This window comes from Nelusetta ayraudi, unplaced genomic scaffold, assembly GCF_046127955.1.
Source record: "Nelusetta ayraudi isolate G7.1 ecotype Tasmania unplaced genomic scaffold, CSIRO-AGI_Nayr_v1 ptg000022l, whole genome shotgun sequence".
NCBI classification, from domain to species: domain Eukaryota; kingdom Metazoa; phylum Chordata; class Actinopteri; order Tetraodontiformes; family Monacanthidae; genus Nelusetta; species Nelusetta ayraudi.
The window spans coordinates 1,720,001-1,747,500 of record NW_027466072.1 but is presented as its reverse complement, the minus strand read 5'-3'; the positions used below and the strand labels follow the sequence as shown (position 1 = coordinate 1,747,500).

At 44.9% G+C, this 27,500-nt stretch overlaps 2 protein-coding genes across 4 annotated transcripts in view; both read right to left on the bottom strand.

Annotated features, from left to right (window-relative positions):
* Positions 1 to 27,500, bottom strand: part of nhsl2 (NHS-like 2) — a 110,895-nt gene that overhangs the window by 37,062 nt on the left and 46,333 nt on the right. For 2 of the 3 annotated variants that reach the window (XM_076028031.1, XM_076028032.1), the window contains exon 2: positions 309 to 524. In XM_076028031.1, coding sequence (XP_075884146.1) covers positions 309 to 524 — 216 coding nt within the window. Of the gene's footprint in view, positions 1 to 308; positions 525 to 20,699; positions 20,937 to 27,500 lie in introns of those variants that run through there. The other variant, XM_076028033.1, reaches the window with a different exon arrangement.
* tnfsf10l (TNF superfamily member 10, like) overlaps positions 13,932 to 27,500 on the bottom strand; it is a 319,815-nt gene continuing 306,246 nt past the window's right edge. The window contains exon 8 of the transcript XR_012926833.1: positions 13,932 to 13,946. The gene's annotated coding sequence lies outside the window, so the exon portion shown is untranslated. The remainder of the gene's footprint in view (positions 13,947 to 27,500) is intronic.

Here is a 27,500-nt window from a genome sequence, read left to right as displayed (position 1 = left end):
AACCCTGCTACATCCATCAATTCATCCATCCATCCATCCATCCATCCATCCATCCAGAAATCAATTCATCAATTCATCAATTCATCCGTCCATCCATCCGGAGCCTCACACGCGTGTCAACACTGTCCCACCTGCCTCCGCTCCCTCCGCTCCCACCCACTCAAAACACGGCACACACTCGGCAACACACACACACACACACACACACACACTCAAGCCAAACCCACCTCCCCACCAGCCAACACGCCTAGATACACAAACACACACAAAGATTCCAGCATTCCCTCCGTCCGTGGCTGCGTCCCTACCTTGCAGCAGGCTCTGGAGGTTGAGCTGCGCCTGCTGGTGCAGCTCCTCCACGCAGTCCGGCCTGCTCCACGAGCCGAACACGTTCACGCTCTGTTGCCATGGAGACTTGAAGTGCGCCGCGCCGCCGCCGCCGCCGCCACTGACGCTGCTGTGGTTGCCTTCGCCGTGACTGCCACCGCCGCGCCTTCCGCCCTCCGCCTCTAGACCGCTGGTGACTGGAGGGAGAGAGAGAGAGAGAGAGAACGGAGAGAGAGAGGAGAGAGAGAGGAGGAGGGAAGAGATGGATGGAGGAACGGAGGAAGGCGAGGGCACCGGAGGAAGGGAGGGAAGTAAAATGATGGAGATGGTGAAGAGGAGGAGAGGAGAGCAAGGAGGACGTGAGAGTCGAGGGCGGTCAGAGCAGATGAGAGATAGGAGGAGAAGAAAAGGGGGAGGGAGAGAGAGAGAGAGAGAGAGAAAAATATTGCACGTAAATAAAATGTATGAATTTGCATAGCGGATACCCAGAAACGCACATTACATAACAGCGCGTGTTGTCAGGGAGAACAAGGGCGGAGGAAGGAAGGAAGGAGGGAGGGAGGGAGGGAAGGAGGGGTAGCAGGTGGGGGGGCGGTGACAGGGTGGGGTGGGGGTGCAGCGGAGGGATTAGAGAGAAACAGAGGGAGGGAGAGACGGGAGGGGAGCTAGAGAGGAGATTTGGAGGCAAATCAGAGGAAGGCGGCGCCTAATTAGGGTGGAGGGGGAGAAGGAGGGATTAGGGCAGGGAGGTATGAGAGGGAAAAAAGGTACAATTTGTGATTGTGGCATTAGGGAGGGAAAGAAGTACACGAGGAGGAGAAGGAGGAGGAGGGAAAAGGGGATGACATTTGGGGGAGGAGAGTGGAGGAAGTTTGGGTGCTTGTGGGTGGAGGAAGGTCAAACGCAGGCAAACCAGAGCAAAAAGAAGCTCTGGGAGCGAGACGGAGACAATCCAAGCAGACGCAGTCCGAGTGATCGCAAATAGCCGTTCAGAGACGGCGAGAGCAAGCAAGCGAGCGAGCGAGCACCCGCTTTGATTCCGCAGTGATGAAATCGTTTGACACGTCCGCAGCTGATAAAACATGACTGACAAACGAGGGAAATCCCCGAGCTGAGCTTCTCTCCGGGGGGGCCACACGCAGCACAGGCACACTGTGTGTTGTCGGCCGTTGTCGTCACATGGCGGCACAATCCTGAATCAGGTGTGATTGTTGAACACCACACACACACACACACACACACACACACACACACACACACACACACACACACACACACACACACACGCACACACACACACACACACACACACAGGTGTCCATAAGGAGCCCAAATGACACAAATCCACTTAAACTTAAAGTCTTTTAAGTAATGAAGGCAAAAGTCACGGACTTGCTTATGACTGCAGAAAGTGAGGGGGGGGGGCTGCACATCTGACTCTTGGGAAACAACAGTGTTTTGTGCAAAAAGCTCAAACAGCAACATCTCAGTCTGCCGGTGGAAGAAGACTAAAAATAAACCCGGGCCCATCACCTCCAGTTGTGCCGCTATGAAGCCTCAACAAACACCGACCCGCGCACACAAACAGTGTGACGGTCGCGTGGCTTCACTGAGCAATTATTACCTCAGCACATCCACGTAAAATCACCCTGACGGCGAGCAAAATAAAGCGGCGGTGATCTCGCCGTTTGACACAGGAAGTCCTGTTCCAGCTGGGACTCGGCGCTAATCGTAGCCAGCGTGTGGGAAGCATATCTGAGCGGAATGAGCAAGGCACATTTCTTCATTCACATATGAAAGAGTCAAAGAAAGAGTCTGAGACAAAGACGCGCAGACAGTTATTCTGCAAGCGAATCCCATGGCACCCTCGCGTCCCGCTGGCTCCGGAGCAGCCGGTAAAAACCCACAGCACTGTACGGAATCACAATTTCACCCTCGCTGACGCTGGCTTCATCTTCCTAAAGCTGCTTTCACACGACTGGCTCTCACCACCAGAGCCAGCGTTTAGCATGCACAAATCCCCGTCAGATATCATCAGCAAGCAGAGGACAGAGTATCATCGACGTACATTCGGACCACGCTGGAGCTTTCTGCTTTTGAACTGGAAGTAAATCTACAATTCTTGCTTTTGTTGTTGTTGTTGTTGTTGCTGCTGAGTGTAATCTGCATTTGCCGCATTGTGCGTGGGACTTGCTGGAAGCGAAATATTCCATTAGGAAACTTTGAGGAGCAAACGCACAGCAACTTCTTCTCCGCTGCATCTTAAGCCTTTGGAATCCTTTCGACCGTAATTGCTGTGACTATTCTTAAGAGCTTTGAAATGACAATTTCTTTTAAATCCTACACGAGCATCGTCGCCTCACGCATTTAACTGCAGAGTGAGAGACCAAGATGCCCATGAAGAGAAGAGAAGCGAGATCGACTAATGTCGTGTCGTGTACCAGAGTGCGTGTTTCTGTTTCCTCCAGCATAGAGACTTAGCTTGCTGGGGTGCGGACCGATCCCAGCTGCGTGAGGCCGAAGGTGAGTTACATCCTGCAACAAGTCTTCATTTCACCGCAGGGCCACATTCACTCATTCACTCATTCGCACATTCACACACAGAGCTCCCGCATTCACATCCTAGCGTGCACAAACCCACAACCTGGTGCAGTTTCCGCTGAAACTCTACATAATATCAGTTTCAGCAGAAGGCACAAAACATGTTTCAAAGGTCTCACAGAAGTGGAAACAAACTCATCTCGTCCTTTCTTATTCCTGGGGAGTTCACTGGCACAGACACACATCGCAGTCTTGTCATAAAATGATCATTTGAAGCAGGGACATACTGGGATCTGTTTTTAAAGACACTGCAGAAAAAATAAAATCCAAGCTTAAAGTCTTAACTAATAATTATTAGCGATAAAGAGTTGACAAAGTTGAACTAACTCGTGTTTTGCAACCTTTTTTGAGACTGCATTTCTACTGCCAACCGCAACAGACAGAAATCTTTTGACCACAGATGTCATGTGGGGTTGAGTGCATTTATGGGAGCCTCTTTTCAAATCTGTCTTCTTTCCTCATTATTTACAATAAAGGATGCACTCCTCCGATCGCTCAGGGCAAAGACACTGCGTAGGACTGAAAAGAACAAGATCTTCCATCCCTCTGAAAAGAAACATCCTCTTCATAAAGGTAAAAGTATCAACTGAAACAAAAATGAAATAGAATAATAAAAATGTTGAACATTTGTTGATGCTTATTTGCAAATTTTGATTTTGGATAGTTTAGATAAATATGAATAAATAGAAAGAACTACGCAAAAACATTATTATCAAAAACATTTACTCCCAGATTAAATAATTATACTTATATTGAATAGCCTGGCTGCCAGATGCAACATTTGTATACATCCATTGAATTTATGTCGTGTACTCAATCTGATAAAGATCCCACAGAAAGCTGCCCGGGAGGAAAGAAGCGAAATCTCTTTATTTCCAGTCAGACAATCAGATTAGTTTAACAGAGTTTAGAGAGGAACTTGAGCTCAAAGTTTCCTAAAGAAGTGACGCGTGGCAGCGTTAAACTAAATTCTCACCAAAGAAAGTAAATAAAATGTAAGTACAATAATATGACACCACTATTTTCCAAGAAACGTGTTCAGTTTTGATCCTGCTATCAATGTGGAAAAACTCCTGAACATTCTGATGATGCTCCCAGTATATCGGCTTCGAATGCGAAATTAGCACAGAGTAAATTGGGACTGGTGGAGTATTTATGGACTGCTGAAGTCGTAAAACTACAGAGGGTGTAAAAATGTGGCACAAATCCCTTTAAACAGGCAATCTAGACCTGGAGTGGGCAAACTTTCTGACCGGTGGGGCCACAATGGGTTCGAAAATTTGATAGAGGGAGCCGGAGCAGCAGCAGATGGATGGAGTGTTTTGGGTGAGCCACCTCATATTGGAGGAAATAATATATCATGGGATATGTGGAAAACGTGCTTTAATGTCAATTGAAAATGAGCAAAAGCGTTACAACAAAATCAGTGTTTAGCTCTTTATTGAAATGACTCTGAAAACACTGATGACTTATTTACTATTAATACAATTTCTTCAAGTTCAGCAGGCCAGATTAAAAATCTCAACAGGCCACACATGGCCCCCGGGCCGTAGTTTATCCATGCCTGATCGAGACAGACATAAACTTGCAGCGAGACTGTCAAATAGCTCCTCCATTGTCATGCCATTGAGACAGGAGTGTTTCCATGGCAGCGTGCTCAGAATGCCTCACTGTACATCAGCACAGCAAGGAGCTGTCATCAAGCTAACAAGGTTTCTCCTGGACTGGACTGGAAGCCTCCAGGACTCCAGCACCAGCTACAAAAACTGAGTGCCGCCACCGCCCCTGCCGCCGCAGTGCATGCTAAGTGTAAACGCTGGTGCTGGAGCACGATGAAGCAGGATGAGATCAGGAGCACTGAGCGGTCGGTCACACTGTGCACTCGCTGGGTGTCTCAGTGCTTCTCTGAAGCGGGCTTCCGCATAGCAGCTGGGGCTTGAGAAGGAGACACACTGTTGCTCCGCATGGGCACTGGAGAGACGACGGCTTCAGGACGGAATTCCTTGTGCGTCTCAAAACGATTTATTCACCCGAAAGCTAACAGCAGCTGTGGATCTAGCGCAACAAAAAATGTCTCCAAAACTTGCCGTGACCTTTTTTTTGTGTATGTCGTCTTTGTGTCATGATGTCAAAATGTGAACAGCGTGACCAAGAAGACTGTGGACTGTCATTGACCCACAGCATTTTGGTTGTCGTTGTCCATGATTTGCCTGGTTGATCACCTTAAAATAGTGAGTCATGCGAATTGGTACTGAATAAGATTGGACATTTGGACATGTGCATTGAACTGAGGTGGCAAAGGTATTTGCATTCTGTGTTTCAGTAAAAGTATGGATATTTGTGTAAAAACAAATCCTCTGGTAAAAGTAAAACTACTGATTCAACTCCTTCACTCAAGTTAAAGTAAAAAGTAGAAGGGTTGGTGAGGCGAGCTACTCTCAAGTCATCTCCCTCTAAAATATGATCCACTTTTATATTTCACTAGACAACAGCGGTGTTCAAATAGCTCCACTTCAAGCTACAACAACAAGTATAATAAATAAGAAGTGAACGGAATTTGTACCTTTGAAACACTTTCAAACACAAAAGCAACAAACACGTTTTCCCAAAGCAACCAGTAGAAAGTACAAATGTAGGTAAAGAAGGTAAAAGTAAAAAAAGTTGTCAGAAGACACTGAATAAAGTACAGAGACCTGAAAAATCTGCTAAAGCCAGAAAGTATTTGTACTTCATTAGTTCCTATCTCTGGTATTCACAACTTTGGAGAAAGTCAAAATAAAGTTCACCTGTAAAAGTTAGAGTGCATTTAAGGTGCATTCTGAAATGTCATTCCAAAAGCAACGGACGTGTGAAGGAATATATCATTGTGAGGACTGTACTACTACTACTACTACTACTACTACCACCACTGATTATTAGTGCAGTGCTTGGTAAGCAGTCACTGTCCATGTTAAACTGTCCATTCAGAAACTTGAAAAGATCTTAAAACCGGAAGACCAAAAGTGTAAAAACACACACAGGAAATCCAAGGCTGTCACTGCAGGGAAGCCTGAGAGTTAAACGATGGCAACCACAGCTCGTTAAAGCTGTTTACTTTAAAAAAAAATAAAAAGAAAGAAAGAAAGGAAGAAAGCAAAAGGCTGGGACTGAGGGCAGACTGTTGTGACAGCTTCAAGGGAGAGACGAATCTTTGGGGATATTTGTTTCCGGTGACAATTAATTCTTGATTAAAAGTTGAGCTGCAGGCTTTGGGCAAGGCGTTAACACAGAGCTCACTCTCCTCAGCGGAGATGTCACCCTTTTTCACTCCCTCCCTTACGCAACCACTGTGACAAGGAAAATAAGGAGGATGGAGGGATTGGATGGAGGATAGACACCAGTGGGTAGATTTAGGAGGAAAAAATAACTCCTCACTCCTTTAGACTTGACTGACTGACTGACTGACTGACTGACTGACTGACTGACTGGAAGGAGCCGGTCGGAAATGAGTACCATGCTGTTGTAGTACTTTATGATCAAAATCTCTGCCTTTTCTTTTTAAAAGGTTCATAATTTGATCTAACTTAAAATCAGAATTGATTTGAAAATATCTCGAAGGATTGATTGCCAATCAAAGTGGCACAAAATGCACTGCGCTCATGTCTGCGTGCATGCAAAACAAACTAAATCTTAATAAACTCGATTTGTTCGTCCTTGATGAGTGACTGAGAGCCGAGACGATAGCACTGATAGCGAGACCAGTCGTGTTTATTTTGACAGAAAAAAATGCCAGGCAGAAAGTCAAAGGAGGCGATGACTGCCAGGCAAGACGCTTGTAATCTGAAATAGAAAGACGGCACTCGACATTCACAGTCTGTGCAGCACAGAAGGCCTGCTCTGCTTCCTTCCCGAAGAGTAAAATGATCAGGACAGAAGCAAAGCCGATGAGAGACGTGGCAGCCCTGAGTCCATTTACAATACATAGGTAAAGGTTTTATTTAGAATGTGATTTTGAACAATGACGTGTCTCTTGGACGGATGGATGAAATGAGATGAGGAAAGTCCATCCCTCCGCGCTCAAGCACATTCTGGAAATCAGCTCTTTGTGATGTCAGAAAGGGCAGCGGGGGGGGGGGGGGGTCCTCTTTAAAATATATAGTTTACATTTCTACAAATCAACACAACTTGCATTGTCAGGAGTCAACTGATGCTTTTCTTTGGATCATCTGAAGCATTACTTTGAGAAACAAGCTTCTATTTAAAAATAATAATAATAATAATAATAACAATAATAATCTCCCTGCACTGTTGCTCCCCATGCCTGCTTGTCATTACTGTTTTGTTTACTGCTTCATTTCATGAACTCCTTCATCAATGAATTTCCATTTGAACATAATTTACTGAGTTGCCGCCAGTGACAGTGAGTATTTCCAAGAATGTTCACACTGATGCAGGAGAGGAGGGTTGCACTGGCCGTGTGCGGCAGCCACGCAGGAAACACGGAGGTGATATTCATGCTTCGCCCACTCTCACAACAGGGAGCAAGATGGCACACACACACACACACACACACACACACACACACACACACACACACACACACACCCAGGATGCTACCGCTGGCAGCCGCGTTCACAGAAAACCACGCACCATCGCGGTCGCTCACCGTTTGTTTCTCCTTTTTTTTTAAAACGCCTGCTTGCGCAGTTTTCAGGCGTGCGCGAGGAACATGGGCTGAGCTTTCGTACACTCGTGAGAGAAAATGAAAAGGTGGCTGCCACCGACTGCCGGCCTGAGCCGGTGTGTGAGTGTGCGCCGCGCGCTCCTCTGAATGGCAGCTTTATGAGCCTCGGCTGCATTAGCCCGGCGCTAGGCAGCCATGTTTACGCCGGTGCTTAAATAACCCTGTCAGTGGCCGCCGACAAGCCCACCGAAGACAAAGTGCCGTGCACGTGCACAGGCCTGGACTGCTTCTTTTTTTTTTTTTTTTTGCCCTCCCAGCTAGTAAAAGCCGAGCGATAAAGTGGATTTACCGACAGTTAAAAACCAACATTAAGTGTCCTTGTGGGCAGCGTTATCAAAGAGAAGCAGACAGTGTCCATGCTGACCTTGGTTGTCACCACGAGGGGACAACAGCAGCTAATAGAAGCGACCTTTGAGTATCTCACAGCATTAGCACTTTGGAAAGTGTGAAATTGGAGAAATCTCATCTACCGTCAACCTTGTTAGCTGTGTTGGCTCTGTGCTAACAGTTTTCCCACTGGCTGCTCTGCTGAAGCTGGTTCTTCTTGGGTCTCTTCTCCTCATCTGGCACTCTGTGGGGTTTCCAGTCTCTACTCTAGTTTTTTTTTTTTTAGTTAATTATTTTTCTCCAGCTGTGGAGTTCGTTTCTAGCTCATGGGACGGTCACTACACCTGCTGCTCAATGCCCATAGCTGAGTTTGATGTTATTAAGTTTTGTTTCAATGTTGTGTTGGCTTTCTGGTGTTCTTATTTAATTCAGTAATTCAGTTAGTTAGTGGGTGGTGTGTGCGTGTGTGTGTGTGTGTGTGTGTGTGTGTGTGTGTGTGTGTGGAACATTAGAGGCCATTTTAATTATTCCTATTTTAATTGTCCCCTCCTATCTGCGTGAGTGTCCTACCACAAGCAGGATTGTAATTTAGTTGGGTTTGAGTCTTCCCTTCCCTTTTATATTGGTTGTTTGTTTCTTTTTATTTAGGCTGTCCACTAAGCTCTTAGCACTGCTTTCTTTGCCACCCCCCACCCCCCGCCCTCCCCACCCCCATTCAACTTTGACACAGTGTAATTTTGCCATTTATATGTTGTTTTTTTTAACCTTAGTAAAAGAAAGAATAAACCTCTGTTAAACTTGGAAGTCCATCTCTCATCCTCTCTATAATTGGTGTACCCAGTCTGTGCAACCCTACGTTCATAAGGGCATGTAATATAATTTAGGGGGTTCACGCCCCCTCACCTTAAATAAAAAGTACCCCCGTCCAATTGCTCCCGGAAATATTAGTGCATGACCGGTTGACCAGTCCAGTGTTCTTTCAATTGCTTCACAATCAAATCAGTTCCACTTTATCAGCGGGCGAAATATCAATTGGACTCGACTCTTGTTTCCTACACACACAGTTACATTACAGATGCATCAAACACACACTGTCACCAAAGTTGTGCCTTTGGCAGAGCCGGGCATCTGTTTTTCAAGGATGTTTTTCAGCTCTTGGTCATAGCCTCTTGATCACTGACATAATGAGGGCTGATTTACTGATAGCACTTTCTCCACTGACAAGCAAGAGGGCTCATCTTATTACAAAATTAAATAAATATAAATCACATGGTCACATGGTCCCTTTAAAGTATAATTCTCGATTTTAGCGTAAACATTGTCCATGTTTATGTTTCACAGTTTGCGCAATCAGATTGAATGACTTTGCCAATAGAGAGCGAGGCTGAACAGCCAAACCAGCGGGACGGAAGTCAATAACAAAATGTGGGCAAACCAAAATAGCTCGCAACAAATTCAGGGTGCTGCCAAACCCTGTCTGAGTCACATTAATGTTATAAAACTGCAGGCAGGAAGTTGTATTGCTTCCCGTTTTCGCGTTGCCACCTCTGCCAAAGTAGGAGTGGGCACTCCTTCTGATGGCTAAATCAGCACATCACTGGACATCAATCGCAACAAGCGAGGGAGTTTCTTGCTGTGACGCAGGAATGGTGAGTCAGAACAAAAGAGCAAGATGCGACGGGTGAATGGTTTCAGATCTGGGATGTACACTGGAGAATATTCTTTGCATGCTATCACTAACCACCAATCACAGATCCGATGCCGGATTAGATAACGTGGACCAGCCACAATTTCCAAGAGAAGAAAAAAAAAATATGCAATTGCCGCGCTAGAACTGATGCTCGGTCGTGTTTTCCATGTGTGTGAATGGAAGACAAAAAGCAAAGCATTGACAAGGTCGAACCAGAGGGCAGAATCAACCAACCGACCGACCGAGGGCAGCAGTCAATGGGAGAGGTGTCAGTGCCATTCACAGGGAGTTTCTGCTTAACAGTGCAATAATAATAATAATAATGATAATAATAATAATAATAATAATAATAATAATAATAATGACTTATTTATAAAGCGCCTTTCAAAACATTGGCGACAAAGTGCCACATGTGGCAAGACGTACAACATAGAGAAAGTAGAGGAGAGAGAAACAGAAGGCAATAAGAACAAAGGGCAGCACCAGGGTTATTTAAAAAATGCTCGGGGAAAAATGTGGATATTTAGAAAGTGATTAAAATGAATTTAATTGAGTCAGCTCGTCAAATGGGCCCCGGCGGGGGAAAACATGCTCTTGTACTGGTTTTGTTGTTCTTCTTGCCTTAGCCATGTTGCTTTGATCCAAGCTTTGTCTGATGACTTCATTTGTTCTAATTTGGGAGATTTATGCTGCCTAACGAGCCCACAATGTCTCTTTTGCTCTCATTTTACCAAACACACTCTCTCCCCCTCATATATCTAATAACGGTAAAGTAATTAAAATCATGTTGTGTTGTATTGTTTGGAAATGCATCTCCTCTCATTTGCTTGGATCTTCAATCTCAGCGCAGCCACAAAGTGCCCCCCCCCCCCCCCCATCATTAACTAACCTGTGAATGGAATCCTGGGGAAAATAAGATTGAATCTTTTAGATTCCTGCAATTTAATATTTCTGACCTCTCTGCAGATAATCTGAGCACACAGATCCGCTCTCTCAGCATCAGTCACGATGTAACTGTTGTTTTGGGTTGGGTTTTTTTTTTGTATTTTTTGACATAAAGGTCGATTAATCTGTTGTTTGCAGATGAATAAGGACATATAATATATAATAATATATTATTACGGTACGCATTAACTCTAGAGCAGGCTAATTACTGTGAGTGTCGAAGCTCCACACGTGGCAACAAACGTTCCTTCGTCGCCAATCAGATGGAGCATGGGGCGCGCATTTGACTTCAAGAGTGGGCGCGTGTGTGTGTGTGTGTGTGTGTGTGTGTGTGTGTGTGAGAGAGAGAGCGAGAGAGAGAGAGAGAGAGAGAGAGAGAGAGAGAGAGAGAGAGAGAGAGAGAGAGAGAGAGAGAGGTCGCTGACTGCTGCAGCTGGTATACGTTTTCTCTGCAGCTCAGTGCTGCCCTCTCTCGGAGAAAGTAGGGATAACAAAACAAAACTGCACGTTAACTCATCTTCATCTCCACTCTCCGCTCCACTCGCATCGTGCTAAATAGATTAAATTGTCTTCTTTTTTTTTTCTCCATTTAAATTAGTGAGAACATGTGACTTGTGGGACTTGTGGGTTATCTAATGATTCCTCTACTTGTTTGTCGTCGCTGCTATATTTACACCTTTATGTTGAGGACTAGGTATGAGGTGGTGTAAGATTCTGTTGGCTGATGCGCCGTCTTGAAATGGCTTTGGAAAAATGTTTTCCCATTAAAGACACTGTCATAAATGAGTAGAGGACGTGTTGTGAATCTGTGTGTTTCGAATCTGTATGAGATTCTTGGACTTTCTGTGCAACAGTTAATACTGCAGGACTGGTAACATGGCAGATTGTGAGAGCCTCGTGGCCGATTGAAAATCTCTCTCCTTTTCCAAACCGCATCATGCCTTGAGAATAAATGAACAGACTCGTGTCATCCGGTCCTACCCACACGCACCTTCACGCTGCAGACCCCCCCCCCCACCGAGAAGCACATTTGACTGCGTTCGCAGGTGGAAACAGTGGCGACAAAGACCAACTCTAATTTTAGCCGTGTTGCTGGAATTGCTGCCGACTTAAATGCACAAATTGGCTTTGACGCAGACAAACGCAATCACATAAAAACAGCTGCCGAATCAATGCACACATTCACTGAGCGAGTGCACGCTCCTCTCGTCTCCACCCAGGCCCGGCCTGTCTGCAGCGATTAGCCTCTTGAAGTGATTCACAGTGACGTGAGCCACAATTCATCCTTTCACTCGTTTATCCTTCTCCTCCCTCCTTCTCTAAATCACTTTCCTGCAGCCTCCTCCCCTCTCCTCCACCGCGTCTCACTCGATTCCATCCGTTATTCCCCCATTCACGCCCGGTTCCGTCCTCCTCCTCTCTCCTCACTCATGTATTGACCCCCTGAGATCTCCGTTCTTCCCCCTTTGTTCTTCTTCTGTCATAAATCCCTCATTACAGGCGTGCAAACAAAAAAAGCGGCGATTGGGAGGAAGAAGAGGCTGCGAGTGAGCTTCCAGAGGAGCCAGTGTGTTTGATGCAAGGGCCAATCCATCAAAATGGCAAAGAAAAGAAAACTTTATCAACTTTACAAGCACTTTCTCTCCACAAATGTCTGACTCCCTACCATGGACAGCAGCCACATCCACTGGGAAGACAGTATGTTGGGTTTTTGCACCTGTGCCACAGTGATGACGCTCTAAACATCATTTTGTTGTTTCTGTGACAATGACAATAAATCTGAAATCTGAAATCTGAAATCTTTCTCTTCCCCATGACCGCGTTGTGAGGACAGCAGTCTTTTCTTTTGGTGTCACTGCACTGGGAAAAGTGCACATCCAGAGTTTGGATGTGGCAATGGACCACAGTGGAAGGGAAACGGTGATTATGAGAATGGATGAAGTGCCGGTAGAAGTGAGTCCACTGGCCAACTGCCCTCTCATGTAAATGGCTCTTTAACTGCATTAATGCAAAAGTGATGTTGGGGTATACAAAGAAGAGAGAGAGAGAGACAGACAGGCAGACAGACAGAGACAGAGACAGAGTGTGTGTGTGTGTGTGTGCAGGGGTAGGGCGGATATGTTTTGTCAGGAGCCTAATTGAAGAACCGGATGCATTCAGCCGTGTTTGCTAACAGGAACAAAAATCCAATTTTATGCAAATGGCTGATGCTGAGATTTGCGTCACTTTGATTGTGATGGTTAATCAGAGAAGAGACTAACATGACTCTCTGCACACACACACACACACACACACAGTCACAGTCACATGGAGACATTATTATATTTTTTTTGGGGGGGGGTACTAATAACCATCATTTTCAATTCATGCTCTTATTGTGCCAGGGTTGCCGTGGAAACAGCTGAATCAGGACGGTGAGGCAGCAGCATCACACAGGACCACACACACACATTTTCACTGGCACGACTGCGCAGCATTTTGATCCCTTCACGCTCAGTAAGATGCACGGTGTTAGTTCCTTCCAATAATTTCATATTGTTGTTGCACATCAGGTTTTGTTGTGTCATAGAGCTAAAAAAAAAAAAAAAAAATGACTTGGAGTTTCATTTAGACTGAGTTTTATTGTTGTAAGTTACACATAAATCAGTGGATTTTAAAGCCTGTTCAGAATAAAAGCACGTCAGCTGGTGGATGATGATCTAAACAGTTTCACTGGTAATAACTCATTGGTGATGGTTTCTGACATTTCATCTCAGGCTCTGTGTCCACATTTATTCTAAGCATGACATCCCTTCTCAGGCAAAAGAAATCTTGAGGAAAAAAAGATGTTGCTCGTCCACATGTCCCAATAATCATCATATTTGACAGAAAAGACTGCATATCAGAGTAGGAAAGCACTGCACTGCAGCAGAAATAAATGGACAACTTCAAGTTGAGGAAAGTGGTCTGTGGCTGACACATGAGTACACGTGTCAAAGTCAAATCACTGATTTAGCCTCTGTGTGTAAATAATACTTGAAAAAAAAACAAAACAAAAAAAAAACGAAAAGAACTTGTGATGTCAGCTGAAACACATCTTGGGCATAGAAGCCCACCACATTCACATTTGTCTTTTATTTTCCTGTATGCTAGGAAAGTGACAGGGACGAGCGACTGACCACAAAGATCAAATACTGCCAATAAATGACTTGGGATACGTTACACAAAGGAAAGAAAGCTGCTGGCCAGAGCAAATTCCTCAGCTGTGATGTCATTTACTCTCAGTAGCCGCACGACTGGCACCGTACAAGCATCTGACGTTCTGTTCCTTGAGCTTCCGGACTTAAATGTGTGCTTGATCTCAAACCAAACCCCCCCCTCCCCCCCACGTTCCCAAACCCCTTTAAATGCCCTTAAAACTTTCCTCGACGGTGATAATCTCACAGAGTTCAAGTCAAACGAGGTCAGCTTGGCGTGTTTGACACATTGTTAGACACATTGTATGATCTCATGACAAAGTGAGTGACACTGTGCTTATAACATGTAAAAGACAGAGGAGACTGGCTGGTGTGTTTCCTCAGCTGGAGCTGGAGAGCTCAAGCTCAAGTGTCAGTGTCAGTCAGGGGTGCCAAACACATAGTGAGGCCAAAATGTAAAACTTCGTGGAGCAACATTGATATTTATTGAATAAAATCTTCTTCCAGATATGAACCTTTTTTATATGGACCCAAACAAGTTTTGCTTCAGCCTGAATATGGAACAAGCAGCGCTTAATGCACAATTACAGTACAATAAAAAATTGCAATTAATTATTACAATTACAATAAACTTAATATTGCACGCATGCAAAATCGAATTTCTAATACAAAAATGTGATTAAAATATTATTTGCAGCCTTCTGATTTGGATTTTAACGGTAACCTTTTTCCACGTCCTGGTTAAGCTGAGCATCCTGGGATTTGTAGTTTTAGCAGTACGTGTGCTGTTTAATAGTGGCAGGCCAGCAGCTCTAGTAGTGGTCTTGTACTGCCTCGCGGGCCAAATGGAATTACACTGCAAGCCAAATTTGGCCCGCGGGCCAGAGTTTGACACCTATGGTGTACATGCTACTTCATAAAAGTAGCCTCAAAAAAGTTGTTGGATTGTGGATTTGGATTTGACCTGGATTGTTCACCTCCATCCACAACAGGCACTGGTAATTAAAGGAAACGTACCTGTAGGGATTCTGGCACCAAGGGGGGGAAAAAAACCCACATCCCTTTAATGCAAGTCAGTGAAAATAGTTCACATTTCAACTTTACGTAACGTTTGAATTGGTCTTACTACTATTGTTATTTTTGAAAGGAAGGAAAAAAGACTGTTTATCACAGCTTTGGATGCACACAGACTGCAGCTTGCAAAGGGCAGGCAGGTCCCCTTGCTGTCCCACCGCTGACTCAGCAGCTTCAGGTGTGTGGTGTGTGTGTGTGTGTGTGTGTGTGTGTGTGTGTGTGTGTGTGTGTGTGTGTGTGTGTGTGTGTGCATTTGTGTGTGTGTGTGTGTGTGCATTTGTGTCACACTGCAGACAAGATTAGGAGTGAGAGTCTGTGTCCGTGTCCCACCCCTCAGTACGCCAAAACACTGCGGCAAACAGACAGGAAGTGATGTCAAAGGTCCTCCAAGGTCAATGACCATTTCCCACTTTTGCGATCCCACCCAAATGAACGTCTCTCAATCTTTCCGCTGCCGAGTCCGAGACCTGTGACACCATCGGCGGAGGTCAGCGCACACGCATCCTGCTGCACTCCATCAATTTATACACACACACACACACACACACACACACACTGACCCTTGAAGCTCATGAACATGCCCCTCTCCTGCAAACACAGTGACACAGATGGTCCAAGGACTGCACACACACACACACACACACACACACACACACACACACACACACACACACACACACACACACACACACAGCTGTTCACATTGAAGCGACTCACATCTGCAAATATAGTTTGTATTCAGTAAAGTATCCATCATAATGTGTCATTGATAACATACATAACATGATATAATCTTATTGAATTCACTCAATATTGATTGGGTTATTTGCCACAGTCAGTGTGTGTGTGTGTGTGTGTGTGTGTGTGTGTGTGTGTGTACGTGTTTTTTCACACAAATATCAGCCAATGAGCCTTGAAGAGACAAAGCAGTGATCAGTTTGATACGGCAGAGCGCTGCAGTAGAGACAACAATAAACTGGCTTCTTTCGTTGTGTTGTCATACCACATGATGAGTAGAGATTCAGCCAAGAATGTGATCATAAAGCCTAGTTATATATAGAGAAGCCAGGCAGAGATGGTTTGGATGTGACCAGAGGAGGGCACAGTGAATATATCAGTGAAGGATGCCGAGCTTGGACTTGCCGAGCAGGAAGACCAGAGAGATTTATGGATGGAACACGAAGGTCGTTGTGCAAGGGAGACGAGGTTGGGCGGCTTCTGAGGGGAACGGCTGCAAAAGAAGAGTTTTGCTGCCCTAATAATGATGTCATTTCTAGGGAATAAACATGACACAAGCAACGACGATAAGGTGACGAGTAAGTCAGTACCATCTCAGAGGAGTTTGCATGTTCCAAAAAGAGAAGAGGTGAGCACTGATGTAAAGCAAAGAAGTATAACAGTGGAAGGTGGAAACTGGTGGAATGATTTAAAAATAGAAATGAAACTATGTAACACAGCTCACGTGTTCAAAGCAATATTTAGAAAAATAATATTAGTAATTATTACAAATGATTATTATTTATCTTATATGTATTTCATCTTATTTCCTCTCCTTCTCTTAACTTATTAATGTAAGAAGGGTGGGCAAAATAAGCTGAGGCTTCAGCCGACGCCTTTTCAGTCAATGCATATCATTATAACTACCGTTTTGTTTCATGTATCACGCACGTACGATAGTGAAAAACGACCGAAATTAACTCCCTAAACTACACTAAACTAAACGATCAGTGATAAGAGGAGAAAACAGCCAATGACAGCCACAGGAAACAGGCAGCCACTGTGAAGCCAATGCTTTTCCCCACTGAGAGCGCCGCTCTTAAAACAGCAAGAGGACAAAACAGAAAGACTTCACCCAGTGGGGAAATCTGTGCTCGGAGAGGAGCCTCCTGCCGCTGGCTGCACATTTAATGCATCTCGCCGTTCCATAAACGCAGCCACTGAACATAGCGTCAACATTTAATGCCGGACAACATTTCCAAATGTTCCACCTTTGATGTTTAAAGTGGCAACACCAGGGATTAGTCCGCAGTTATATTTGTTGCTTTTTGCCCTTTTGTTGCCGAAACAAAAAACCGCAATCACGCTCCTGTTGTCATATTTTTATCTCCCTGTGAAGCATTCCCAACATTCGTCAATGTTTGGAATAATGGTGATGGTAGGATTTATTTTAGTTGGGCTTTTTGTTGAATTTGTATGTATTTTCACCTCATCAGCTCAGGTAAGATAATGCGGCTGTTCATGTCAAATGAAAGACAGATAAGTAGTTTCACTCGTTCAGTTCCTCAATAAGGCGATTAGCACCGCCCCCCCCCCCCTCAGGACCTCCGTAATTTACAGTGCATTTCTGTTTATTAACAGGATGTCAAACGTAGGTTGTTAGTATTAACGGTGTATAATACAGTACATCAAACCAGATGAACTTGCTACTCCACTCCAGAACAATTTTAAGTTAAAATGTTGCATAGTGACATAAACATTTTGACCACTTGCCTTTGGTTTGTTTTTCATTAAAAAAAAAAAAGAAGAAAAATTTAAAAAAGGTTGGTTTTTTTTCTGTCTCTAAATACAAACCACTTGGTGGCCAACACGGTGGTGCAGTGGTTTGCATTTTCACCTCACAGCTGCAAGGCCTGGGGTTTTTCCTGTGTGGGTTCTCTCCAAGTTCTCCAGCTCCTCTCAGACCAACCTGAGGCCAAGTGGAAACTCTAGACTGGCCCGAGGCGCGAGCGCGAGAGGCTGTTTGTCTCCATGTGGCCCTGCGATAAACTGGCTGCGTGCTCAGGGTGTCCACCTGCCTTCAGCCAAAGACAGCTGGGCTCCAGCACCACCAACACACCCCGAGTGCAGCAGAGCTGGCGATAGAAAATGAAAACCAGATAAAAATATTTTTTGACGCCACAAAGTAACTCGCAGTCACATTTAGAAGCAACTCAAATCCCCAGCGGCACCTTATCATCGCTTGCCAGACACTCACATGTGTTCTGGCACTGTAGTTCCTGTAGTTTGAGCTTACTTTGATATAGTTGACCTTCACTGGCAGAAGACTACAAGGCCCAGTGGCCCCCGCTGACCACCAGCGACCACACTGTGACTCAGATCCACAACACGAGCAACAGAGTGGTTTTTCTTCACACGCTGGCTTTCAGCGAGGCTTAGTTTCACACTGTGCACTGTGCGTGTGTGTGTGTGTGCGCGTGTGTGTGTGTGTGTGTGTGTGTGTGTGTGTGTGTGTGTGTGTGTGTGTCTTTCTGAAGGCTTGATGATGCACAGACCACCACCACCCCACCCCATTACACCACAGGGAAACACACACACACACACACACACACACACACACACACACACACACACACACACACACACACACACACACACACACACACACACACACACACACACAGGCCCTTGAGGACTGTGTTGTGCTGCGGTCAGATTGCTTCCAGGAGAGGTTGTCAGGAAACAGCACTCCGTCTATTTCCTCTTGACCAGACCAGCAGCACTAATAAATGCAGGTCACGTGGCAGCCATCTCATGAGCAGTCAAGTATAATAATAATAATAATAATGATGATGATTATATCAAATTATTCATACATACGTAGAAAATATGTATGTATGAATACATATTTAATACATACATATTTGATACATACATAAGATCGATAGATAGACAGATGTTACAAACAACTGAAATAATAATAATGATAAATACAGATGTTCAATGTATCTTTGAGTTGCAAAATTTAATGAAATGTCTTGATTACTTTTTCAACAGTGAAATAATGTCTGCATACATGTATTCATAAATTGGAGGGGGCTACATCTGGGTTCGCGCTGACAACTAACAATCGTTGTGCGGAACGTAGTTTCCTGATATTGGTAGATTGTGATCCTTCTGTATCTTCTGTAGCCGTGTGGTTAAGAGCCCATTGGAAGTATTTATGAAGAGGAGCAAAAGCTTTTAGTTTGAGAGTGTGGTCCTTCTGTTTTTTAACATTGAATCTGCAGGCGACCCGTCTTTACTGTTGGGCTTTTGTTTTTGTTTGTTTGTTTGTTTGTTTGTTTTGCTATGTCCATGGGACACCCTGGTCATAGGTGGGGTTACTCCTGGTTAAAGGTGAAATAGATAAAGGAACTAGCTTGATAGAACATTTAGGTTTGTTACAGCATTTCAACCGCATGAATCAACGCAGTGTCAGATTCAAATCAGTGGCCCGTGGCGAGAAAACACGTCTCAGTGCTTAACTCGCTTGTGACAAAAGAGAGTTGGGAGCAAAATCACCACACCTTTTCCACTGAGGAAATACTTCAGTAGCTGCACTGCAGTACTCACTTCTTCTGCATTCACCACAACCTAACATGTGCCACACCTGCAGCTCCTTTAAAGGTAGATATAAGATTTGAGTACGAGCAGTTAGATCACACCAGTAGGAGTTGAAATATGAGCAAACCAGCTGCTGAGCAACATCAAGACAGACCAGCAAACACTGTCTTCTGTCTGCACAGGTGGACAAAATGAGGCTCCAATAAAGAGAAGATTTTACTGTGCCTGCCCACCACCCCACCTTGTTATCTCCAAACCACCACCAAGCAATCACCTGCTCCTCCTTTCAGTGGGTCGCAATGTAACATTACAATACTGGCCTCGGCCTCTGTTACACTGAAGCAGCTGCAAGTTGGCTGCCTGTCTCAAAGTCAAACAGCTCCATCATTAACAATCTACTAATCTGCTCTTCTTCATGACATTGAGCCCATCCGCCGTTCTTCTCACTCACTCATCTCTTGGTCTGTTGTGCGGTGAGGGCTGGCCCATCAGGGCTCCACAATTAGAAATTAATCTGCATAAACATTCAATGAGAATTGATTTCTTTACCACTCAGTGTCTGATTCAAAATTGGGCATCGGGTGAAAAAAGGGCCAGAGACACTAAAGTAAATGGATAATGAGAGGCGCGCGCGCGCGCGTGTGTGTGTGTGTGTGTGTGTGTGTGTGTGTGTGCTTACGTGCGTGTAATATAATAATCGGAAACAATCGCAACCCTGAAGCACAAAACCACACCAAGCCCAAATCACAGTCAACTGCACTTTCAGCAACAAAGAAAAATCAAAATGCATGTGTGTGTGTGTGTGTATGTGTGTGTGTGTGTGTGTGTGTGTGTCTGTGTGTGTGTGTGTGTGGTGACCTCAACTGATTCTAGCAGGCATTCGTGAGGACTTTTCGACCCAGAAAAGAGAGATTAAGTTTAAAGTGTGTTCTTGGCCACACAAAGGCCCTTTCAGGGGTGATAACACACGCATCAGTGTAGCAAGCCAGCGCGCCATCCCAGCACAGACAACAGAGCAGAGTTCCAGCAGAAAGCAAATAAACAAGAGCAAATGGAGTGAGAAAAAAAGTTCATAACACAACAGTTTGATCCAACATTTTCAGACTTTGAATTAGACCTTTTCAAAACATGGGCTCCTGCAAAACCAGAAGTTGAACCCACGTCTCTATTTAACATGCAAACTAAATGCTTTCCGTTTATTTTTTGAGGTCGGTGTCTCGCGGCTCGTCTTTTACACTGTCAAAGGACAAACACACACCCAAACGTACAGCAAACGGCCACTCAGAAGTGCATGCAATGCTGCATGTTAACTCACGGCAACGTTCCCCTCGCGGACGTCAAGTGGAACATTCCTCGGCTTTCCTTATCGTGACAAGACGCTACTCGGCTCATTTCCACTCAACTCCGAGCGAAAAACTTTTACCAAATGCTCCGCATGGTCACACTTCCCACCCCCCCACCAAACCCCCTCGCAAAATAAATAAATAAATAAAACCATCCCGGTGTCTCTTACCTGACCTGGCCCAGAAAACTTCCATGTCTGTATTCCTTAAAGCCGTCGGCTGTGCTACACTAACAGACACGTGTGAGCGAGAGGGTGAAAGTGGAGGGGGAGAGAGGAGAGGCCGGTCGGCCACTGAGGTAAACCCAGTGACTCATTCAGGCTGTGGTTCCTCCAGGCCAGCAGCCTGAGAGGGGGGAAAGATAAAGTGGGCGAGGGGGCAGACAGAAGCCAGAGTGAGCGACTGAGCGAGCGAGCAAGCGAGAGAGCGCAGGGAAACTTTTCCCCTCGTGGTGTGAGGGGAGAGAAAGGCAGGAAGCCAATGGTGCCGGCTCGTTTTTTTTTTGTTTTTTTTCATATCTTCTTTTTCCAGCCAAAAGCCCCCTCCTGTTTCTGTCCCGTCCAGCTCTCACCTTAGAGGAGCTGCAGTGTGACCTACTGTATACTGGGCCCAACACTGGCCTCTCCAGGATCAAGGTAGGAATTTACACCACCAGTCAAAAGCTTGGACAAACACTTCATGGTTTTTCTTTCATTTTCATGACAATGTACATTGTAGATTGTCACTCGGGGGCCATAAGTGGCCGTTAACCTTTTTAAGCCGGCCCACCGAGCTTGAAGAAATTATATTAATAGTCAGTCAGTAATGAAAAAATGTAAAAAAAAAACAAAAAACCTGTATTTCATCATTTGTTTCAGTTTTGTTTCAATAAAGAGCTAAATACCATGGCGCTTCAGTTATTTTGTTGTTACTTTGTACACATTAAAGCAACGTGTTTTCTACATACCGCATGATAGATTTTTTTTCCTCCTATGAGGGGGTTCACCAAAACATTCCATCCATCTGCTGCTGCTCCGGCTCCCTCTGTCACATTTTACAGCTCATTGTGGCCCCACCAGTCAGTCAGTTTGCTCACCGCTGGTCCGACTATACTGAACTTTACCTGGCACATGACAAATTGGCAGCTGTATCCAAATGTAGTTCGAGAGGGAACAAATTTCCCCCCAAAAAAACAGAAGACAACAATGCAAGAAGACAAATTAGAAGTTGTGAGCAAAACTCTTTGCTCATCTAAATAATGTCATAAAGTTAAATCAGCCACAAAATGTGCTAAATTAAATGGACAAACAAGTGAGTGAAAGAAAGAAAATGAAATTTGATGGAAGTTCCACCACCTCTCAGCAAAACCTCACTTTTCATTTCCCATTTATTTTGCATTCATTAAAATGACATTTTGCTCCACGGATGAGGAAGCAGTCTTTAAATGCCATTAAGTGCAAACCAGGAGCACGCGGAGGCTCTTTAATTCGACCTCTTCCTCAGCAGATAAAGTTCCCCTGTCTGCTGACTTGACACGGTCATGGGGGTTGCAGCACAGTGCAGCACCCTGAGGAGCAAGTGGGCTCCAACAAATCTATCTGCTGATCCAGGCTGAAAGTCCCAGCACATGTTGATGTGTTTTAGCCAAACAAAATAACTTCTTTCCGACTCTGACCTGCCTTGAACCGACTGCACCATGTTATTATTTTCTCATTTTTCTGCATCACAAACCACCGACTCTAACTCTATTAAAATAATGTGCGTGGTCACAATATCTGAATTCAAATATTCTCTGCAGCCTTTCCTTTTCTCCATCAAATCTATTGTCAGCGCAGCCCAGCTCCTTTCCTTCCTGCGTTCAACAGTTGCTTCCTGTAAATGCTGGAGGTGACAGCACTGATAAACTCCACAGGCACACTGTACCTACATTCTGCTGTGATTTAATGCAGCTTTGTCATTTTCACTTCAATTTTGTCGGCAGTCAAAATCAATTTTTGTTGCTTTTGGGTGGCATTCATTTTCACCAGGTATCGGTGTTGAAAGCCATTGGTATTTATGCCTCTGAAGATGTAAACAGTCACTGTGTGGAGTAATGAAACCAGTGCATTGGCTGGCGTTGCTGATTTGAAAATGCAAATAAATAGAAGAAACTCAAAATAGCATTTGTATTCTGCTCAGCATCGTTTGCAAACAAATTATTGAGAAAGTATCTTGTCTCACAAAATTGGCCATTCGTTCACCGCAATCAATCATTACATCATGAATTCCTTGTAAACTACACAGACAAAATGTCCTTATTTAAATATCTTAATAGTTTACGTTTTTAAACACAAGGTTGATGCTAAAGTTCATTGACAAGCACGTATGTCACCAAGTTAAGCCAACTATAGAGCAGTACCCAGTAGGAAGCAGATTTGGATTTGGTTGAAGCCAAGCAAGTGCTACACAACAGATTGACACACACAGAGAGACAAGGAAAATTTCTATCATGATTTCTACTACAAAGGGAAAATCTTGTCCTATTAATGTTGAATGCTGCAAAGGTTTTAAAATGGAAAATGTGTCTTGAATATGAACTGCACTCAGATGGCAGCAAGACCTCTACACAAAGGAAGGATCAAGACACACCACCGATGACAGGTTATTAATTCCTACGCAACAGCAGTCTAAGTGTTGCTGAGGCTTTGAGGGTGCTGACTCTGCTCGTCCAGACCACACAGAGAGAAAATGATGAATGATCTCTCCAACCATTAAATACTGAGTTTCTCCCCCAGCATGGCTGAGCAGCGGAGAAGCTGCTCAGTCATCGTTAAGACTCCGGCTGTCCTCAGTGGGTCTGCGGAACTTAAAGCACAGCGGTGCAGAAAGCCGAGAGGAGATGTGTAAATTTGGGTTAGTTAACAACTTTCACTGCAGAAAAAAACAAAACAAAAACATGAGCCTTCAGTCTGTGTGTGAGAGCCATTGCACCAGAGGCTTAACCAACAAAATATTTGTTGTGTAAGTGGTAAAACAGTTTGCTCCTGATATTAATGTCACAGGTCAATATAAATTGCTATTTGCGTCAGTGTGTATTTGCCTTTCGAAACTGAGTCACTTCTACTTCTACTAACGCTGATGATTGCAGCAGTTCTCTTCTTTTATTTCTAAGTAAACTGTTTAAAGGTTAAGTGTGTAATATTTGGAGATTTTGAAGAAGAAACAGCGACATCAAGTGGTTACATTTCATATAGTAGCATCTTTACCTCTTCCTCCCGCTCCTGAGCTCACCTGTCAACCCTAACCCTAACCCTAACTACCTTGTCCACCTTGTGCCTCCTTTACACAGACTCCACGTTGCAATGCCCAAGGTTGTTGTACCACCACAACCACGCCGGTGCCACCAGCCATAATGGTCGTTCTATGAACATTCATCATCGCCCCTTTTGAATTCAGGCAGCTGTAAAGTTCTTCTCTGGTGCGAGCCATCAGTACAGGATCATCTGCGTAGAGTAGTAGCCTCCACGGTTGTCCAACCCTCACACTTAGAGACCCTGCTGCTCAGAGGGATGTTTTTATCTGCTAAATTCACATATTTCAACGAGCAACAGGAACATCTGCTGCCAGACTTGGTACATTTTGCGTACCAACCAAAGAAACTGCTGAGGTGCTGCAAGAAAACGCAACAGAAATGTCAAAGAGAAAAGTTTCTTGGCAAAAGCACAAGCACCAGCACTTCTGTACAATCAATTTAAGTGGCTGCAATTACTATCATACTCATTACTATCATTACTGATCCCCAGTAATAAGCAAAACACTGCATAAAGTTGACTGTTCCTAAATTGGGTTGATTAATGTATCCATCTTGGGAATTATAAATGGAACTAATAAAGCCAAACTAAACTTTTGACAAAGTTGTTTCGGGGGGGGGGGGGGGGAGTATTTTTTTCCTCCAACAAAACCCTGCTGGGCTGTTGATTCATATTCCATCCACTCTTGATGAACCTAACCCTTCCTTTGTTTAGCTGTGAGTCCTGCTTTTCACACAGCTAAACAAGTGATGACTGTCAACATAATTGCACAATTATGTGAAAACAGTCACAGTTGGAGTCTAACAGCTTTGACGTGCAGTATTTCAGAGAAAAGAAAGAAGAGAGAGAAAGAAACTAGACCCACCGCTGTCACTCGCAGATTTTATGACACAGCACTTTTGCAAACTCCAAACCACAAAGCATTCAAATCCAGCTGCAAAGACCTTCAGCTCTGACCTTGAACACACTAACCACTAACCCACATGTTCACTACAACATGAGACACGAGGCATGGCATGAACACAACCAAGGACTGATCAGGAAGAGGCAAGGTTTTAATGAATGGACACGCAAGTGCACACACACACACACACACACACACACACACACACACACACACACACACACACACACACACACACACACACACACACACACACACAGACAGACAGACAGACATGCTTGTTGGCAGGAAGCCGACCAGCATTCAATTGACCTGCTTTAACACCTGTACGGTTGTCATGGCAGCAGCAGCCTGTGCAACACGCAGCAATCTAAGAAGTCTTTCTCATCCACTTCCTGTCTTCTTCTCTTCAGTCTCTGCTCATCATCTCATCAAGTCTCATTTTGTCCCGACGCTCTTCCTCGCATCCGTATCTCACCGCGCATCTCTTCCGCACTGCCCTCCCCACCCCCAGCTTGCCATCCATCCAATTACCTCAAGACACACCCCCTCTCCCTCCCTCCCTCCCTCCCTCCCGCCCTCTTTTCTCTCCTTATCACTTGTTCTCCTGCTGCAGGGAGCTGGCTCTACTGACAGTGACATCATACGTCTGCTGAAAATATATGAATGAACATGAACATTACGAAAGGTGGATGGGTAGACTAGGAGGTTTGGGAAATGTTGGAGATGGTTGATATCGGATCGGATCGATGGAACTACCATAACTACGAGATAGAAAAACCCATCTCTTTTTTTTGGGCCGTTCAATTTGCACAACTAATTTGCTAAAAGGGAACAATGAGTGACAACAGAGAGGCAGAGCTGAGAGTGAAGAGGTGAGAATGCGCCTGAGAGCGTTTAATGCATCAAGCTCATGTACTGGATGTGCTCCTCGCTCCAGAATGACTCAGAAATATTAAAACACAACTAGAAAAACATGCAGCAAAATAGCTTTTATGCTAATATTAATGTTTTTTGTTTGTTTGTTTTTTTTGCATCTGTTGCTGCTCTGTTGCTATTTTAAATGGCCATCAGTCTTCTCAGCCACTTAAAGACTCAAGCTGCTAATCGGTGCGTGCAACTCCTCCGAAGAAACCTCCACACAGTGGGGCCTGGGAGGCTGTCATGCTACCTGCCCATCACTCACTGATGGAGCAGCCATTAGGAGCAATTTGCGTTTTATTGTCTTGCCCAAGGACACTTGCTGGTGATTGAACCACATTTGAACTGCAGTCGGGGAATGAAGCTCTTCATCTCCTGAGCCACATCAGCCTCCCCAGTCTGACCCGACTGCTCACTTTCACTCAGTGTGGCCACATTTCTAAAGGGCTGTGCAGATATTTGTTGTGCCTGGTTATTTACCAAGCACTGTATATGAAATAATGGTCTGATGTGAAGCAAAAATGACAGATAGTTTCTCATTACATCATATGCCTCTATCACTGACCTGCCTGGAATAAAAATTAAAAAAAAAAAAAAAGCATAGCCTTAATGTCTTGTGCTTGTTCCATATTTTAGAAAGTGTGTGCTAAAACACACTTCTGGAATTTGACTGATGATTGTGTGACAAATGGAACTGAAACCTCCACCAACACCCCCCTCTGAGACCACCTCACTGCCACCGACTCTTTTTCTCTTCCAGGTGGATGAGGTGATTTTGGAAAATGAATGTGTAAAAAAAAAAAAAAAGAAAGAAAAGCAAAAGATGGACAAATGCAACCCGATTATTTTTTGCAGCATTTGCAATTTATGAGCATTTTGCAGCTTTTGACCTCTACCTTTACTCCCCCAAGGGCCTGTTCATTACGCAAGCAGCTCTGATGCTGAACTGTGCTCTATCTTTCCACCAAAAACACAACCAAACCACCGCTCGCTCTCGTTTCCGACCGTATTGCTGCCATTGTGATTATTTCACTGAATCACACACACAGCACCTGGTGACACGGCCGCCGTGTCTGAAGGCAATAAATAACCTCAGGAGGCTGCCAGAAGCCAAGGTCAATCATACGTGGAGAACCTCTTTTGCTGATCGTGCACCACCACAGGTGCGTTTGCGTTGAAGTCGGCGCACACAGTGCACCAAACCACACACACACACACACACACGCGTGCGCTGATTGAAGGGAACATGCATGCACGTGCAGGTGCGCACACAGGCGTGTTTGCTCTCTGCCAGAACTCTGGGGCTGCATCTCTGCGGCACGATTGAAACATTCTGCATGCGTGTTTGCCCCCCCCAAAAAAACCCACCACCACCACCTCAGAACCCACCACCACCTTCCCCACCCACCCAGCTTCTCATCACGCCTGCACGTCTGTCACGCAAGTCCAGCGCCACACAGGTCCTCCCCCCTTTTTCCATTTTCTCCTGATTTACTTTCCTCGTCTACACCGACTCGCTCCTCCTCCTCCTCCTCCTCCTCCTCACCTTCTACCGTACCCTCTTCCCCCCGCCCCCACCCCCCCCCCCTTCCCTTCACTATCACCCACCGAGGCAGAAAGTGAGCGGGGCAGATTTACAAGGCTGTCATCTCTGCTCGTCCCCCATTTCGATTCCCTCTCTCTCCCACTCCCTCATGCCCCCCCACTGCCCACCACTTCCCCCCCGCCCCATTCTCTCCCTCCTTCCCTCCCCATTCTAATGCTATGTTGCTCATTTCGCTGCTCAGCCTCAGGGATATTTAAGAGCCCACTAGTAATCCCGTCCAGCCGTGCAGAACAAGGCAATGCAGCCGACTCTCTCTCTCTCTCTCTCTCTC